Genomic DNA, 18,772 nt, shown 5'->3' with positions numbered 1-18,772 from the left:
TTAAAAAAGAAAGTGCAAAAAAAGTCTTTAGTATTTCTTTCATGTAAGAACAAAAGGGAATATAATAAGAAAATTTATATGTATCAGCTCATTTGTGCAAAAAAGAACTCCAAGAAGATAAAACCAGAAATAAATGATAATAAGATATCCTAGAGGACAAATGGGAACTAGTTGGAAAGAAAGTGAAAATGGGACCATGGTAGAAGGACAGGGAGGACGGACACTACTCTGAGTAAAGCTTTCCGTGTTATTTCTAATTCTTAGAGAAACATGGTAATTATTTCACATAACCCCAAAATAAATTGATAATTAAAATCAACCAGGATATTGGGGGGGGATTCAAAGTGGAACACAAACAGTAATAAATATATTACAAATGCCACACTGCACTGGGTGGGAAAGAAAAGAAAGTACCTAAATAAATTTGGAAAACAGTATTTTGACTCTACTGACAGTATTTTCATAGTAGTGTATTCTAGATAATAAATTTGTTTCTCACAAGAGTAGAGGTTAGCAATTCTGAAATTCTTGTATACTAGGATTGAGCAAATAAGAGAATACATTGTGGATAATGAGAACCAGGTTTCTCACTATCAAAGACTGGAAAAATAACCTACCAAACAAATGGTGCAGGGGAAGAAGACTGTAACACAATTCTGTAAGCAGTGGATTGGAATTGGAGATATCAACGCGAACCCTTTTTTTAAATATACAGATACAGATAGAAACACACAGAACTAGGTGTATGTATATACATACATGTATTTCTTAACTCTGTCCACTGAGAGGACTTAAAAGCAATGAAAATCCAGTATGAACACACCGAGCTTCCAGATCGTAATTTCTCAGTACCATTTTCCAATCAACGGAGAACAGAGCCCCTTGGAGAAACGGTTGATTCTAAGGGTGAAGCAGAAGAAGGACAAGTTGAATCTGGAACATCTTGTGCTATGCAGATAGTAAAAAAAAAAAGGGTTTAAAAAATAATGAGGGCCGGGGCTTCCCTGGTGGCGCAGTGGTTGAGAGTCCGCCTGCTGAGGCAGAGGACACGGGTTCGTGCCCCGGTACGGGAAGATCCCACATGCCGCGGAGCGGCTGGGCCCGTGAGCCATGGCCGCTGAGCCTGCGCGTCCGGAGCCTGTGCTCCGCAACGGGAGAGGCCACAACAGTGAGAGGCCCGCGTACCGCAAAAAAAAAATAAAATAAAATAATGAGGGCCTGTCAAAAAGACACAGGAGCAAACTTGAAGGAACTCCCAATGGCAAAATCTGGGACAACCCTAAGCAAGAAATAAATGACACTAATGGATTATAACCCATAGAATAAATAAATGCCCAAGTCCATACTAGTATAAATAACTGGATAAATGAATAAATAGTAAAGACAGGAAAGCTCTTCCTTAAGATGGAATTCTAACTGAGAATGCATGTAACAGGAACAATGGGACTAGAAATATCACCATTTGGCAAACACCACAGTAATAACTGTTGCAGGCAAAAACCATCAAAAAATGCTGAAAAGTATGATAAACAGGATAACTGCATAGCTTCAAATATTTATTACAAGGGGGGAAAAAGTAAATACAAAAATAAATAAATAAATAAACCTAACAGACAACACCATAAGCAAGTGATCAAATGTTACATCGCCAGTATCTACATCATGCACCTGCTGATATGAAGCCCAGAGAAGAGCACAACACGACCTCTGCCATGCCAAAAATGTATAACCAATCACAAGAAAACATCAAACAAATCCTAAATGAGGGACATTCTACAAAATGGCCAGTAATCTTCAAAAAGTCACGGTTACAAAGACAAAGACTGGCTAAATGTCCAGATTAGAAAAGGCTAAGGAAATAACAACTAAATGCGACATGGGATCCTAGTCCACAAAAAGGACTCTAGGGGGAAAACTGGAGAAATTCAAATATGGTCTACAGTACTGTATCAACATTAATTTCCTGATCTAAGGTATAACTATTCTATGATTACATAAAATATAATATTAGGGGAAACTAGGTAAAGGTTATACAAGAACTATACACTATTTTTGTAACTTTTTTATAAGTCTAATATTACTGATAACACTATTTTCTCTACTTTCATGTGGGCTGACATTTTCTCATAATAAGTCTTTTAAGTGAGGGGCACAAAGAACTTCTAGAAAAGCAAAATACAACTGCTGATATTAAAAAATCAACTGACTCAAACTGTAAAATTAGGCACAGCTGAAGAAAGAATTAATTATCTGGAAGGCATGTACAAAAACTAACCAGAAAGTGGCCTCAAGAGATAGATAGAAGATATGAAAGCAAGATTAAGAGGCAAGGAGCAGAAAATTACATGGTCCACATACATCAAACAGGAGATCCAGAGGCAACTAAAGAGAATGAAGGGTAAGTAAGAAAATAATGGATAATAAGTTTCTAGAATTAATAAATAATAATGATTACATTCTAGAAACAAGAGTTCTAAGCAGGATAAATAAAAACATAGCCACATCTAGACACAAAGTGAACAAAGCTGCAAAATATCAAAAATTAAGGGATGGGGCTTCCTTGGTGGCACAGTGGTTAAGAATCCGCCTGCCAATGCAGGGGACGGACACGGGTTTGAGACCTGGTCCGGGAAGATCCCACATGCCGCGGAGCAACTAAGCCCATGCACCACAACTACTGAGCTTGCACTCTAGAGCCCGTGAGCCACAACTACTGAGCGCACATGCTACAGCTACTGAAGCCTGTGCACCTAGAGCCTGTGCTCTGCAACAAGGGAAGCCACCGCAATGAGAAGCCCGCGCACCACAACAAAGAGTAGCCCCCACTCGCCGCAACTAGAGAAAGCCCACGCACAGCAACGAAGACCCAATACAGCCAAACATAAAATAAATTAAAAAATAATTAATTATTTTTTTAAAAATTGGGCTTTCCTGATGGTGCAGTGGTTGGGAATCCGCCTGCCAGTGCAGAGGACATGGGTTCGGGCCCTGGTCCGGGAGGATCCCGCATGCCGCGGAGCGGCTGGGCCCATGCGCCACAATTGCTGGGCCTGCACTCTAGAGCCCGCGAGCCACGAGTGCTGAGGCCCGCCCGCGAGCCACGAGTGCTGAGGCCCGCCCGCCTGGAGTCCGTGCTCCCCAACAGGAGGAGCCACCGCAATGAGCCCGCTCACCTCAATGAAAGAAGGCCCACGTGTAGCAGCGAAGACCCAAACGCAGCCAAAAATAAATTAATTAAAAAAAAAAAATTAAGGGATGTTTAGGGACTCCCCTGGTGGTCCAGCGGTAAAGAATCCACCTTCTAATAAAGGGGACATAGGTTCGATCCCTGGTCAGGGAACTAATATCCCACATGCTGTGGGGCAACTAAGCCTGTGTGCCACAACTACACAGCCCACACGCCCTGGAGCCCACGAGCCACAACTTGAGAGAGAAAACCCACAAGCCACAACTAGAGAGGAGCCTGGGCACCGCAACTAGAAAGAAGTCCAAGCAGACTGCGCGCCATAACGAAAAGGATCCGCCTTGCCTCAACAAAGATCCCATGCGCCACAGCTAAGACCCGACACAGCCAAAAAAAATAAATAAATAAGGCAAATAAATAAATATTTTTTTAAAATTAAGGGATGTTTAAGGGCTGCTTTTAAGCAACCAGAAAAAAGAATAATAAATTACTTGCCAAGCAACAATTATTAGAAACAGCAGACTTCTCACAGCAACAATTAAAGTCATAATACCCTCGAAGGACTGAGTGCAAATAACTATCACAAAGAATTCTATAATCAAATAATTATCATTCCAAGAATGAGGACAAAATAAATACATTTTCGACAAAGATCAAGAGTTTACCATCAACAGACCTCTGCTGAAAGGAATATTAAAGGACATACTGCAAGCAGAAGGAAGCTGAACACAAATGGATTAAGTGGGATGCAAAAAAATATAGTAAAATAAGAAATTAGTACAGTGAGTAAATCTAAAAACAGAGAATTTATAAAAATCCTCCTTTAAATAAAGCTACCATGTTGCATTTTTAACGTAATTAAATGTGCAAAAAAACATGGCTTCAGCAAGATACCTTTCATGATGAAAAAAGCACCGAACGTGGAACTGGAAAATCTCAAACAAGAATCTGACTTTCTCTTATTTTGGCCAAAGGCCTAAGTTTCTTCAGCCAAAAAGTGAAGGCATTTAGCTAGAAGATCCTTAAAATTCCCTACCAGTCCCAGGATTTAATGGGCAGGAAATAGGCTTCCCCAAGTGACCAGGACACTTTTAAAAATGTAAGTTACTGAGAGTTCAGAGAAAGATATTTCACACTCAGAACCAGTGCTTCAGGATATGGAGCTTCATGGATAACTGGCTATCTGCTTCTATGCAAAAACTATGGAAATGGACATGATCTTAGGAAAAGAATATAGAAAATGATGCATTTTAAACTTAAAAAGTTAATAAAGAAAGGAAAAGGGTGGTCCAAGTGGTAGGAAAACCAACAGTATAAAAATGAGAAAGTCTTAAGAGAAAATGTCTAAAAGGAATATGGTATCAATATCAAATGCTGCAAAAAAAAAAATACTCAAGACAATCATTTTATTCCTACTTCACAAATTAGCTATCACAGACTCCTCCTTCCAAAATCTTAAAGGTTCAATGACAGAAATACCAGGAGCAATCAAACTAATTTGCTATAATTTCTAAAGAGCCAATCATACTGGAATACAGCAAGGGTACGTAAGATCTCCAAAATGCAGAGAACTCAGTTAAAGGTATCCTATTCTTTACTCACATAAAATTTCATTGTTCATTGTTCTCCTTGTTAAGCATAAATTAAAAGGTCAACGCTGCAAGCAAGGATAGCTTTTAGCAAAGAAAGCTATTAAGAGACTGGGCTAGGTCATACTGCAAATACTCCCTTTCAACATTCCTTCAATAAAAGTGGGCCTTGGAGATACAGAACATAAAAATATCAGACCACATAATCAAAACTCAATTTGAGATGTGATGTATATCACTAGATATAAAGAATTAAAAACTGGATGAGGGTTAAGATGTTTGTAAGAGGAAAAGACCAACACTAACATTTAAGAATACATATAAATATACACACATTTATTTATTCTTTTTTTAATTGTTGAATTTTATTTTATTTATTTTTTTATACAGCAGGTTCTTATTGGTCATCAGTTTTATACACATCAGTGTATACATGTCAATCCCAATCACCCAATTCATCACATTTATTTATTCTTAAAAAAAAAATGTTTTCACTTCCAAGGGCCTTGACTCCTATCCCAGAGGCTAGTAAAGCTAAACCTATTAACCAGATTTCCTGGATTAGTGGCTTTTCTTACACACTCTCTCAATTTTTAGGTAATCTCAAAAACACCTATCTCCAAACGTATCTGAATACATATAGTCTGCCTAAAAGTAATGGGCCACATTTTCCATTCTTCATACAAAAAGAATCCTTCAACATTTTAAAATATTTTTCAGTTTACATCAAGTGGAACTAGAAAAGAGGTTTAAACTAGAGGTGAAACAACCCTAAAAAAGTGTGATGACATATGCAATAAGGGCAGTAGAAACAAAATTTTAAGAAGAATCTGTTCGGCAGAAACACAATTCTAAGTGTAACATGCCTAAATTAGACTTGAATATGTAATTGTAAAATACGATTTTTAAAATTAGAGTACTTTCTTAGGGCTTCCCTGGTGGCACAGTGGTTCAGAATCTGCCTGCCAATGCAGGGGACACAGGTTTGAACCCTGGTCTGGGAAGGTCCCACATGCCATGGAGCAACTAAGCCACTGCGCCACAACTACTGAGTCTGCGTGCCACAACTACTGAAGCCCGCGCGCCTAGAGCCCATGCTCCGCAACAAGAGAAGTCACCGCAATGAGAAGGCTGCGCACCAGAGCGAAGAGTAGTCCCCGCTCGCCGCAACTAGAAGAAAGCCTGCGCACAGCAACACAGCCAAAAATAAAAATAAATTAAAAATTAGAGTACTTTCTTTAAATGTCTGACTTTTAAAACTTAAATAATGTCAAAATTGAAAGGAACTCATCATTCTAGAGATGAGGAAATTGAGGTCCAAGAAAATGAAGTAACTTGCTTGGTAAATAACAGAGCAAGATGTGACATGAAACATGCTCCAGTGAGTGTATTTTTATAAAATATGATCTTGAAAACTTCAAATGAAAACACTAAAAATCTTAATTATGTTTTAAGTTAACAACTGCAATCAAAGCCATAGTGATTTAGAATTCACAGGACCATACTAAAATTTACATTTGCTTAGAAAACAAATGTCCCTAACAAGGATAATTAATAGAATTATATAAGAAAATATAAAGTCCAGCCACTCAAAAGTATTTACTGAATACTTACTATGTGGCAGGAACTATTTTAGTCACCTGGGATATACCAGTATATTAAATACTTTTAAACATACTCAAGTCATGACAATTATACATACATAATTGATAAGAAAATTATAAATCATTCTTTTTCCACTGAACTAGTTCGGCAAGCATTTTTAAAGCAGAACTTTTAGTGTTGTTAATATTATTCTTAACAATGATAAAAATGTACTTTTTAAAATACGTATCACTCAAAGCTATTCAGTATGAATTCACTTCAGACTGAATCACTAAAATTTAACTTTTTAAAATATCCAAAATGATGTGGAATAGGAACAGATCCTTAACAACCAAAAAACCCTTAGAACTGCTTTATTTGTACCTGAAACAGCAGGTCCTCAGCATCACTAAGATTAGTACAGTCACTGTGGATCAGATTAAGGAGCTCCCCCATTAGGAGCAGCCACATAGGAACCACCTCTCACTATAAAGGAAGGATACTGTTTTCTATAACTATGGTTGTTCATTTCTGGAACAATTTCCATACACACGTTTTCCTGCTCCTTATTCAGAATTCTACACTGCCAGTCACTCAAAAAAAAAAAAATCTCAGACTAACAGAGGCCAAATTTAGGGAGGGAAATAAAAATCTTCCTTCAGTCTAGGCTAAATGGACTGACTGCACAAAGAACTCCATACATCCAAAAGCACACAGATTTCTGCACCAGTTCCCAGGGTTCAAACAATACCAGTCATTCAATAGCTTTCCTTTTACATAAGCTGCTGTGAGAGAGCTCAGTCAGCTCTTCTGAACCTCATAACCCAGGATCCCGGAACTCTGATAAAGCCACCTTTTTCCTCAGCTCTGTTTTCATGTACTTTCTCTGGAAAGCAAACTTCATTTTTCCCCTAAAAAATAAATCTGAAAATCATCTCTTCTGTTTGATAAGTGATATACTCAATCCAAAATTACTACTCCATTAAAACTAAAAGCATTAACATAAAACCTAAGATCAATACCGAAAAACTGATAAAACATATTTTTAAATGCATGAGTTTAAAATATAATTTTAAATACGCTTCATCATGCTGATTACCAAATGATGCCATTTGTCTGCATTCTGTTTGCTTCCAGTTGCACAATTTAAAAATTAGCCATCTGCCACAAAATAACTTTCAAAAAAGTAAAAGAAATTTTAAAAGAACTGTTAAAGGGGGGGAAAGTGAATTTACACACACCAACACACTCAACACTAACTACAGACATCAAAAATAATAAAAGACATTTCTTTGAGTGTTTGACCACACCCCCATTTAGGCCTCAGGAAAAATATACATATTCTTCACTGAACATCCCTTAGAAGCTTAAATAACAGTACTTTCTACCTTCAAAGCACATTATTATTGATTCTTCCAGTATCCTTTACCAGCTGAGTCTTTGGCAAATTCAAACTTTAAATATTAGTAAATATTCAAGCCACGGAAACGCTAATGTAATTACTTCTTAATCACATGGCAAACTTACTTCCTAAGACACTTAGCAGACCTGCCACCCAGAAGTAAAACAGTTTTAGGGGACAAAATGAGAATGATTCATTTACTTATTAAATTATCAGCTCCTGAATAGTCAATAGTTGCCTATAAATTCATCTCCCTTGACTATGTACAATCACGTAATCATTATCCCTTATAGAAATAAGATGCTCCTCCAGAATGGTGATAATCTAGCTATTTTATCCACCCATCCTCCTTAAGAGTTCTGTGGCCCTTGTAATTCCTTTAACACTCTTTCCCTCTCCACATACATACTACATAATGCAAATAAACATGCTTTGAAAAAGGAAAAGTTCTCGCTCCTAAGTTTTCTCTCCTTAAATAAAATAGTAAATCCTTAAAGATATTCCCCCTCTCCCCAAGAAGAACACAAAAAGCAGAGCTCTGAACATACTAACCATTTAACAGATATTTGGGGAAATTTCCATCATCACCCTTAGAGTTATAAGATTGAATCTGTCAAAAATGGAAAAAAAAAAAAAAAAGAACTTTTCATCAACGTATTACTCCCTAATAACCACTGAAAGCACCAAAACCCCGTGTGTTCTGTGAAGCAGTAACCTCAGAAACATTTCAACACTCCCTGAGACTTAACGAACTTGGCTGGCAAAACAGATTCCATTTCTCAAAAATACCTTGCAAGTTCTCAAGAAGCAAATTCTTCAATCAATACAGTTTACCGCACATTCAACATCTGTGACCTCCTTGGGACACACAAACCTTTTTCCTACCACTAGAGTCAGTACAATATTTTCTGATGCTCTATTAAAAGACCATCTGACTTTAGCAGATACCTCTTAATGCCCCTCTAAAAAGACATGTTTTACATATTATATAAAGTATACATAATATGTGTTTTCTAGAACCTCTCACCCTAAAATTTCACTCACCATTGCCCATGTTATCTTTTATAGTCAGAAAAGGCTTTTCATTTTCCTATAACATTGTATCTTCTTTAACTTTTGTCACCAAAAAGGGTCTGATATCAAGAGAAAGGAGCATATATAAACCTTTCTTTCATTTTTCCCATATTTTAATTTATTACATAATATTAATCCACTGCCTTCTATAAATGAGTTTCAAAGCATTCCAATATACTTGAAAGTCAAAGAAAATGAAGTACTAAAAGAGTTATTCACAGGTTATTTATCTTTGGATTTTAAACAATTATTAGTAACTCATTTCAGGTTCATGTTTAGTTACCTATACCTAGCCATGACAGACTCTGGCATGACAATGTATTCAACAGATAAATAGCAAGGAACTGTATATGGCAGGACTGAAACACAGTAACAGAGAAGCACCTGAGGACACAGTTCACATTTTATAGTAAGATCTGCCCATAGCTTTAAGTTTCTCTTCTATTAGAAAATAAACTTGTGCACTTCCCTGGTGGTCCAGTGGTTAAGACTCCGCGCTTGCACCGCAGGGGGCGCGGGTTTGATCCCTGGTTGGGGAAGTTCCACATGCCACACCCGGTACAGCCAAAAAGAAAAAAAAAGTAATAGGATACCATGGTATCCCTATACACTGTGTTGCCCAAATTAGAGACAGCTTTCTGAAAAATCAGTGGTTCTGTAGAGAATATCTGCACTAAAAATATATATATAATAAAAACACAAATATTTAGGAAGAAAATAAACTCTTATGGCAAATACATGTCTAGCTAACTAAAAGTGAGTTATTTAATAACCTGATTTTTATTTTTCATTCAACACTGACATATTAAAAAATCAGTTTAATATAAAAAACACTAGGCATTACAAAACAATTGTGTATATAATAAAAGGTACAAGACTCAGAAGATTTTTTATATAACCTTGAGCTATCAAATACTACTCATTTATCATTCCTTCTTCTCCGCCTTCTGATTATCCTCCCATAATTATAAAAAATAAATGCAGAAGAAAAACCAAGAACTATAAACATGGCTATCCCATAAGTGATACTAGAAACGCAAAACTATTTACAGACACACCTTACTTTCAGAACATGACCTAACTTCCCACATTCAAATCTACTTGACAAAGAAGCCCAAAGAATCTAAAACTGGGGTCTGATGTTTCTTTTCTCTTGGAGGTAAGGGGTGTCTATGCTAATGGAGAGAAAACAGCCAGGAGAAGGAGATACAATAACCTTTGTACATGATGCAAAACTTACCCACTTGAAGGATCTAAGGCAATAGCTCTAGGTTGATCCAACTCTTGCCAAAATAAAACTTTTCGTAAAGATCCATCTAAATTAGAAACTTCAATACGATTAGTTTCAGAATCTGTCCAGTACAATTTTTCTCCAAGCCAATCACATGCCAGCCCATCAGGGGACAATAATCCAGAAACAACAACATTCTGTACACTCTCAGTTTTGTTGAACTCTGTTCGTTTAATGGCTTCTTCGCTGACATCACTCCAGTATATCAAGCCATGACCAAACACAAAGTCCACCGCAGCTGCATCCTCCAAGCCTCCAACTACAATCGTAGCATTCTCTTTGCCATTTGCAGCATCAACCAATCGCAAGTCCCGTCTGTTTGCATAAAGCAACAAAGGGGCCGCTAGAACAAAAAAAGAAAAATATGTAAGTCAAAACAAAGGAAATGTCTTGGTTCCTATAAATTGAGTTTCAAATCAGTGTTAGTGAGCAAATACTATCAAAAATAAAGAGTAAACCAATGTATAGAAAACTGGCAAAATCTTTTCACAAAGCATTATTTTTGCACCATTTTAAATACAAAAGAGTTGCAAGAGGGGAAATTAATTGTACCAGGACAGTCTTCTCCTGTTAAAATGTCTGTCAGATAGAATTTTTAAAAGCCTGGTCATTCCAAGAACTGGCAAGGATATGGAGCCAGTGGACCACTCATACTCTCCTGGGGGCCTGTGAAATGGTGCAGCATCGTTGGAAAGCAGTTTGGCAGTTTCTTAAAAGACTAGATATTTACTTCAGAGAAATAAAAGTATATGTCAATACAAAGACCTGTGCATGATGCTCACAGCAGCTTTTTTGTAATAACCCAAACTGGAACCAACCCAAATGTCATCAACAGACTAATGGATGAACAAACAGTGATCTACCCATACAATAAAAAGTAATGGGGACCAAGACTGAACCAGGAAGAAATAGAAAACATGAACAGACCAACACAAGTAATGAAATTGAAACCGTGATTAAAAATCTTCCAACAAACAAAGGTCCAGGACCAGATGGTTTCACAGGTGAATTCTATCAAACATTTAGAGAAGAGCTAACACCCATCCTTCTCAAACTCTTCCAAAAAACTGCAGAGAAAGGAACACTCCCGAACTCATTCTATGAGGCCACCATCACCCTGATACCAAAACCAGACAAAGATACTACAAAAAAAGAAAATTACAGACCAATATCACTGATGAATATAGATGCAAAAGTCCTCAACAAAATACTAGCAAACAGAATCCAACAACACATTAAAAGGATCATACACCATGATCAAGTGGGATTTATCCCAGGGATGCAAGGATTCTTCAATATACGCAAATCAATCAATGTGATACACCATATTAACAAACTGAAGAATAAAAACCATATGCTCATCTCAATAGATGCAGAAAAAGCTTTTGACAAAATTCAACACCCATTTATGATAAAAACTCTCCAGAAAGTGGGCATAGAGGGAACCTACCTCAACATAATAAAGGCCATATACGACAAACCCACAGCAAACATCATTCTCAATAGTGAAAAACTTAAAGCGTTTCCTCTAAGATCAGGAACAAGACAAGGATATCCACTTTCACCACTATTATTCAACATAGTTTTGGAAGTTCTAGACTTGGCAATCAGAGAAGAAAAAGAAATAAAAGGAATACAAATTGGAAAAGAAGAAGTAAAACTGTCACTGTTTGCAGATGACATGATACTATACACAGAGAATCCTAAAGATGCCACCAGAAAACTACTAGAGCTAATCAATCAATTTGGTAAAGTTGCAGGATACAAAATTAACGCACAGAAATCTCTTGCATTCCTATACACTGATGATGAAAAATCTGAAAGAGAAATTTAGGAAACACTCCCATTTACCACTGCAACAAAAAGAATAAAATACCTAGGAATAAACCTACCTAGGGAGACAAAAGACCTGTATGCAGAAAACTATAAGACACTGATGAAAGAAATTAAAGTTGATACCAACAGATGGAGAGATATACCATGTTCTTGGATTGGAAGAATCAATATTGTGAAAATGACTATACTACCCAAAGCAATCTACAGATTCAGTGCAATCCCTATCAAATTACCAATGGCATTTTTTATGGAACTAGAAAAAAAAATCTTAAAATCTGTATGGAGACACAAAAGCAGAATAGCCAAAGTGGTCTTGAGGGAAAAAAACAGAACTGGAGGAATCAGACTCCCTGACTTCAGACTATACTACAAAGCTACAGTAATCAAGACAATATGGTACTGGCACAAAAACAGAAACATAGATCAATGGAACAAAATAGAAAGCCCAGAGATAAACCCACGCACCTATGGTCAACTAATCTATGACAAAGGAGGCAAGCATATACAATGGAGCAAAGACAGCGTCCTCTTCAATAAGTGGTGCTGGGAAAACTGGACAGCTACATGTAAAAGAATGAAATTAGAACATTCCCTAACACCATACACAAAAATAAACTCAAAATGGATTAGAGACCTAAATGTACGTCCAGACACTATGAAACTCTTAGAGGAAAACACAGGAAGAACACTCTTTGACATAAGTCACAGCAAGATCTTTTTTGATCCACCTCCTAGAGTAATGGAAATAAAAACAAAAATAAACAAATGGGACCTAATGAAACTTAAAAGCTTTTGCACAGCAAAGGAAACCATAAACAAGACAAAAAAAAAACCCCTCAGAATGGGAGAAAACATTTGCAAACGAATCAGCGGACAAAGGATTAATCTCCAAAATATATAAACAGCTCATGCAGCTCAATATTAGGAAACAAACAACCCAATCCAAAAATGGGCAGAAGACCTAAATAGACATTTCTCCAAAGAAGACATACAGATGGCCAAGAGGCACATGAAAAGCTGCTCAACATCACTAATTATTAGAGAAATGCAAATCAAAACTACAATGAGGTATCACCTCACACCAGTTAGAATGGGCATCATCGGAAAATCTACAAACAACAAATGCTGGAGAGGGTGTGGAGAAAAGGGAACCCTCTTGCACTGTTGGTGGGAATGTGAATTGATACAGCCACTTTGGAGAACAGTATGGAGGTTCCTTAAAAAACTAAAAATAGAATTACCATATGACCCAGCAATCCCGCTACTGGGCATATATCCAGAGAAAACCATAATTCAAAAAGACACATGCTCCCCAATGTTCACTGCAGCACTATTTACAATAGTCATAGCCTGGAAACAACCTAAATGCCCATCGACAGACGAATGGAGAAAGAAGATGTGGTACATATATACAATGGAATATTACTCAGCCATAAAAAGGAACAAAATCGGATCATTTGTAGAGATGTGGATGGATCTAGAGACTGTCATACAGAGTGAAGTAAGTCAGAGAGAAAAACAAATATCATATATTAACGCATATATGTGGATCCTAGAAAAATGGTACAGATGAACCGGTTTGCAGGACAGAAACTGAAACACAGACGTAGAGAACAAACGTATGGACACTAAAGGGGGAAAGCGGCAGGAGGTGGTGGTGGTGGTGGTGTGATTAATTGGGAGACTGGGATTGACATGTATACACTGATGGGTGTAAAATGCATAACTAATAAAAATCTGTATAAAAAAATAATTTTTAGAAAAAAGTAATGGGGACTTCCCTGGTGGTGCAGTGGTTAAGAATCTGCCTGCCAATGCAGGGGACACAGCTTTGAGCCCTGATCCGGGGAAATCCCACATGCCGCAGAGCAACTAAGCCCGTGCACCACAACCACTGAGCCTGTGCTCTAGAGCCCACAAGCCACACCTACTGAGCCCGCATGCCACAACTACTGAAGCCCACGCGCTTAGCGCTTGTGCTCCACAACAAGAGAAGCCACCGCAATGAGAAGCCTGCGCACCACAACGAAGAGTAGCCCCTGCTCGCCGCAACTAGAGAAAGCCCGCACGCAGCAACGAAGACCCAACGCAGCCAAATTAAAGAAAAAAAAAAAAAGTAATGAACTATTGGGAATTCCCTGGCAGTGCAGTGGTTAAGACTCCGCGCTTCCACTACAGGGGGCACGGATTCAGTCTCCAGTCAGGAAACTAAAATCCTGCGTACCACACGGCACGCCAAAAAAAAAAGTAATGAACTATTTGTTTATGTAATTTGGGTGAATCTCAAAATAATTATGTAGAATAAAATAAGTCAGAAAAAGACTGTATATATTGCATACTCCATTTATATAAAATTTTAGAAAATTCAGATTAATCTATTGTAACAAAAAGCAGATCGGTGGTTGTCTGGAGGTGGGGAGAGAGGGTGGAAAAGAAGAGAAGGAGGGATGATAAAGGGGCATGAGGAAACTTTCGTAGGTGATGGCTATATCATACTGACTGTGATGATGGTTCCAGAAGTGCACAGATATGTCAAAACTTATTAAATTTTAAACTTTACATATGTGTAATTTCTTGAATTATCAATTATACCTTAATAAAACAGTCTGGCAGATATAGTTCTTAATACAACTATTTTTATCCTGTTTTATATTATTATTAGAATGATCTTTGAATAAGACCTAATACCTAAACTAAATATAAAGCCTATCCGAAAGAGAGATTTAACTCTGAGAAAGCTGAAGCTGTTAGGACTGAAGTAGTATAAATGCTTTTTTTTTTTTTTTTTACCCAAAATATGCGTTTTGGTTTTTTTAAAGCATTTATTGCAAGCTTCTCACATCTACTTTCCTGGTATCAACAGTAATTAAAGATCTAGAGCACCACTATCCAACAGAAATTTCTATGATGATAGAAGTGTTCTCTCCACTGTGCACTACAACAGCCACTGGCCACATGTGGCTATGGAGCACTTAAAAGATGGCTAGTATGCCTAAGAAAATAAATTTTTAATTTTATTTAATCTTAATTCATTTAAATTTAAGTAGACAAGTGGTCGTTAAGGACAGCACAGATCTAGAGGCTGAGATGAAGAACACAGACGAGGCAGCAAAAATAAGACCAGAGTTACAATGCAATAATCTACATGATCTTCTCTCACAATTACTTGCTAAAGGTCTAAGACAGTCATCCAAAGCCAAGACCAAGTGCCACTGAAAACTAACCACTCCCTCTTTAAGAAATTTAAAAAAAAATTAAGGTGCTCAAAAACAGTAAAGAAAAAAGTGATGTTTAAGCCAGTTTATGGGTTGTGTCTGCCAAATGGAGTTATGAAGTCCACTATTTTCATCAGTAAGCACAACATGAACTCTTCTAACTAACCTTAAGTCCAACTTTCTTAGTCAAAAACAGATGGGCAGACAGCTTTTTAAAAAAGTGACTAAGAGCCCTTTCTGCTTATTCTGCGTACCTACAGCTGCTATTGGCAAATTAGTAAATTTCCCTCACAGATTCACTTTTCGCTCATTTCAGGCCTTCATACACCACACTGATTTATCAGTCCACATAGTGTTCACTGCACTATCTTATACTGAGCCCCTCATAGTATGCGCCAATTATAAAAATCAGAAGAAAGGTCAGTATTAGTTAAGGGTACAATGTTAAGTGGCGCACAAGGCTAAGAAATAGCCCCAGAGCATTTACAATTTAAAATCCAAGAGTGATGATAATCTGATATTTATTGGGCACCCTTCTTTATGGCACTTTCCTTGAAAACTACACCAAATCTGTATATGGCATTAAGTACCAGCTAAATGTCTTTTATGGCTTTCAAGTCAAACACTAACATTTCTACTAAATATGTGGTCTACAAAATCCAAAGAACCTTTCTGGTCATTTAAGGCCTCACAAGCCTTAAGAGTACAAAAAAAAGGGGGGCGGGTGTGAACAAGTTAATTTAAGTTAGCAGTAGTGGTTATAATTGAGGATTTCTAAAGGACTATACATAAACCTATACACACTATTAAAAAAGAAATCCCAGATTTCATCCTGTCCAACCACCCTTCTGATACTTCAATACTTTCTACAATATTGTCACCAATATCTACTTAGCAATATATTAAATGGGACATCTGAAAGGTATAGTTTGATTTGTAACACTGTTTTAATCTACTAAAGAAATACACTGGATCCACACACACTTGCCCCTAGTTGTAGCGTATGTGCCATGCACTCAGTATCTTCCACTCCAAAGCACTTACCTTCAGACTTCCTAATACCCAGATAACCCAAATAACCACCATCATATCTCTTTAGTGAACCTTCACAGGTGCTTAGAAATCCTTATTTTCCTTTATTAACTTCCTACCAATCTTTCCCTAGTGCCTTTCTGAACTTTTTCTGCTTTCCTGAAGACAAATTCCATGCTTTGAATCCTTCATCCCAGATCATCTCACAAAGTAATCTCAGTGAAGCAGGAAGCAAGGTAAATGTCACACATCCCCAACATCTTACTTTAAACTTCTCAAAAATCTCTTTATATCCCACCCATCCTCCTCTATTTTGTCCTCGGTCTCAAATGACAAGTTGCCCTGCCTCCTTTCTTAGTCTATACCTATGTTTGCTAAGTGGGAGGGAAGATCTGAAACTAAAAGGCAGATGAAGCATGATCAGAGGAATAATAGTATAGTATGCAGAACATTCTACATAGGTGGGGATATGGTCAACATTTTTGAACGCTGCAGAGAAGAATAAGGACTGAGAAAAGGCCAGTTGGATTTGGTTATAAAGACTTGGAGAAAGCAGTTTCAGTTGTGTGATAGGTGGGAAGTTAGACTAAAGGAGTTAATAACTAATGGGTGGTTATATGAAGTGCATACCAATACTGTAAGGTTTTGTGATTAATATAATTATTCTCTTGGTGGCAGCAAGGTTAGCTTTATTAAAACAAAGCTTTTTGAGAGCAGAGACCTGGCAGGAGCCATTGGAGATTCAAGAAACAGGATAGTGAGATGGCCAATAAGAAGTTATATGTGTAGAACTGAAGCTCAGGCTGGAGATGATGACTTGAAAATTACCGGAACAGAGTTGCTGGTTAACCAGGTGAACTTGGATAATCTTCTCTTCTACACTCTCTTACTTAGGGAACAACACAGAGTGTAGATGAGAAAATTATCTAAGTTGGCCGTCTCTTCCTGCCATAAAATTAAATTCATCACCTTTCCCCCAAAGAAAACTCTCAAGAGTCAATGGTACCACAATTTTCCTAATCCTACTGGTGTGCCATGGAGCCATCCTTGACACCCACCTTTTTCCCGCCGTCTGCCAATCACTCACTGTCTTGTTGATTCTCCTTTAGCATGTCCTTAAATCTGCCTCTTCTTTTCCATTTTTTAGAACCACTATCCTACTCTCGACCTTCATAACCTCAGGCCTAAACTACCTCAATAGTAAATGATCTCAACACTCTCCCTTCCCTTTTCTACTTCTAATACTTCTACTTTATCCAACTCAAAAAGGTTTCTGATTTCCTGTGCCTAAAATTAAAAAGCCTCAATATCTCAGGCCTCCACCAGGTGCTTTCTACCTATGACTCTAACTTACCTTTTATAGTCTCTGCATCATACAAACTAGTTTTTAACACACCAACTGTGAGCACATCATACTCCATCACCACAGTGTATTCATTTTCCTGCACACTCCATATTTCTCTAACCTTATCCAGCAAGCAAATCCTTCAAGGCCAGATTCAAACCTTATCTATTCCAAGAATCTTTCCAACTGCCTCAGTTTTCCTTCTTTGCACCCTTACAGTCTTCACCACCTATTTGATATTAGCATTTTTTTAGGTATATTTCCTTCTTCAACTAGGACCTCTGCCACTTGGGAACAGGAGCCATACCTTTCAAATAATTTGGGGAAAATCCCTAACAGTTCACTGTAGACGGTCACATGGAAAACATTTACTAATATTTAAAAGCAATTTTTTAGAACCTGATCTAAAAGCATACTTGTCATAAACCCTAAAGGATTTTACATTAAGTACTGGCCAAATGCACACAAATGCCCAACTTACACACTGACTTGGCCTGACCAGATTAGTCAGGCTTCTCTGCCCTGAACTCTGGCTAGCTCTAACCTTAAGCAAGCCAATCCAGAACATCCTCTCTCAAGGACTCATCTGAAGTACCAGCTGACCATACCCACAAAAACCTCCTGTTAAAACTGCCCTGGTCACGTCATCTGCTAACCTCTACCCACTTGTCCCACTTTCCCACAAATATCCTGCTGGCACTATTCATTTCTACATGTAAGAGTAAAGTCTTTTTGGGTTTGATTCTGCGATACCTGCATACCTTGTGGTCATTCTCCTTACTGCAAAAGTCCTTGTGAATAAAGACTCGCCTTACCAAGCAGGAATTTATTTGTATTTGACATCTGTATAGTGAGTGACATGACTTGGATGGGTATTGACCTCACCTACGGACCCATGCCATCCCCACCTCAATAATGACACTTTGTGAGTCATTTAAACTCCTCTCCTGCTCAGAGACTCAGGGATCTTTCCTTGAGTTCAACTCTTTAACCAGTGCTGCAGACATCTTGTCTGTTGCAACATGGTAAGTAGTTACCTTGATATTTTCCAGCAAAGAATTTTTTTCTTTGACTCTCTGAGTAGACAATCACACCCTAACTCTTGAGGGGGAATATTCCCAGCTCTTCTGTGAGGCCTCTTCTAACTTCCCTAACTCCTATAATGGAGATTACACAAGGGAATTTCCTTGGCTCTTCCAAAGGGAATACCCCTTCCCAGC

The 18,772-nt window shown here is 37.7% G+C and overlaps 1 protein-coding gene across 5 annotated transcripts in view; it reads right to left on the bottom strand.

Annotated features, from left to right (window-relative positions):
- The window catches only part of LRP6 (LDL receptor related protein 6), a 178,399-nt gene that overhangs the window by 147,715 nt on the left and 11,912 nt on the right, over window positions 1-18,772 (bottom strand). For all 5 annotated transcript variants that reach the window (XR_009543590.1, XR_009543589.1, XR_009543591.1 and 2 more), the window contains one exon: window positions 10,074-10,467. Coding sequence is in view for 2 of the 5 variants with exons in the window: in XM_060166871.1 (XP_060022854.1) it covers window positions 10,074-10,467 (394 nt within the window). In the remaining 3 variants the exon portion in view is untranslated. The remainder of the gene's footprint in view (window positions 1-10,073; window positions 10,468-18,772) is intronic.

The sequence above is a fragment of the Lagenorhynchus albirostris genome, chromosome 11, assembly GCF_949774975.1.
Source record: "Lagenorhynchus albirostris chromosome 11, mLagAlb1.1, whole genome shotgun sequence".
NCBI classification, from domain to species: domain Eukaryota; kingdom Metazoa; phylum Chordata; class Mammalia; order Artiodactyla; family Delphinidae; genus Lagenorhynchus; species Lagenorhynchus albirostris.
This window is presented reverse-complemented; position numbering and strand designations above follow the sequence as displayed.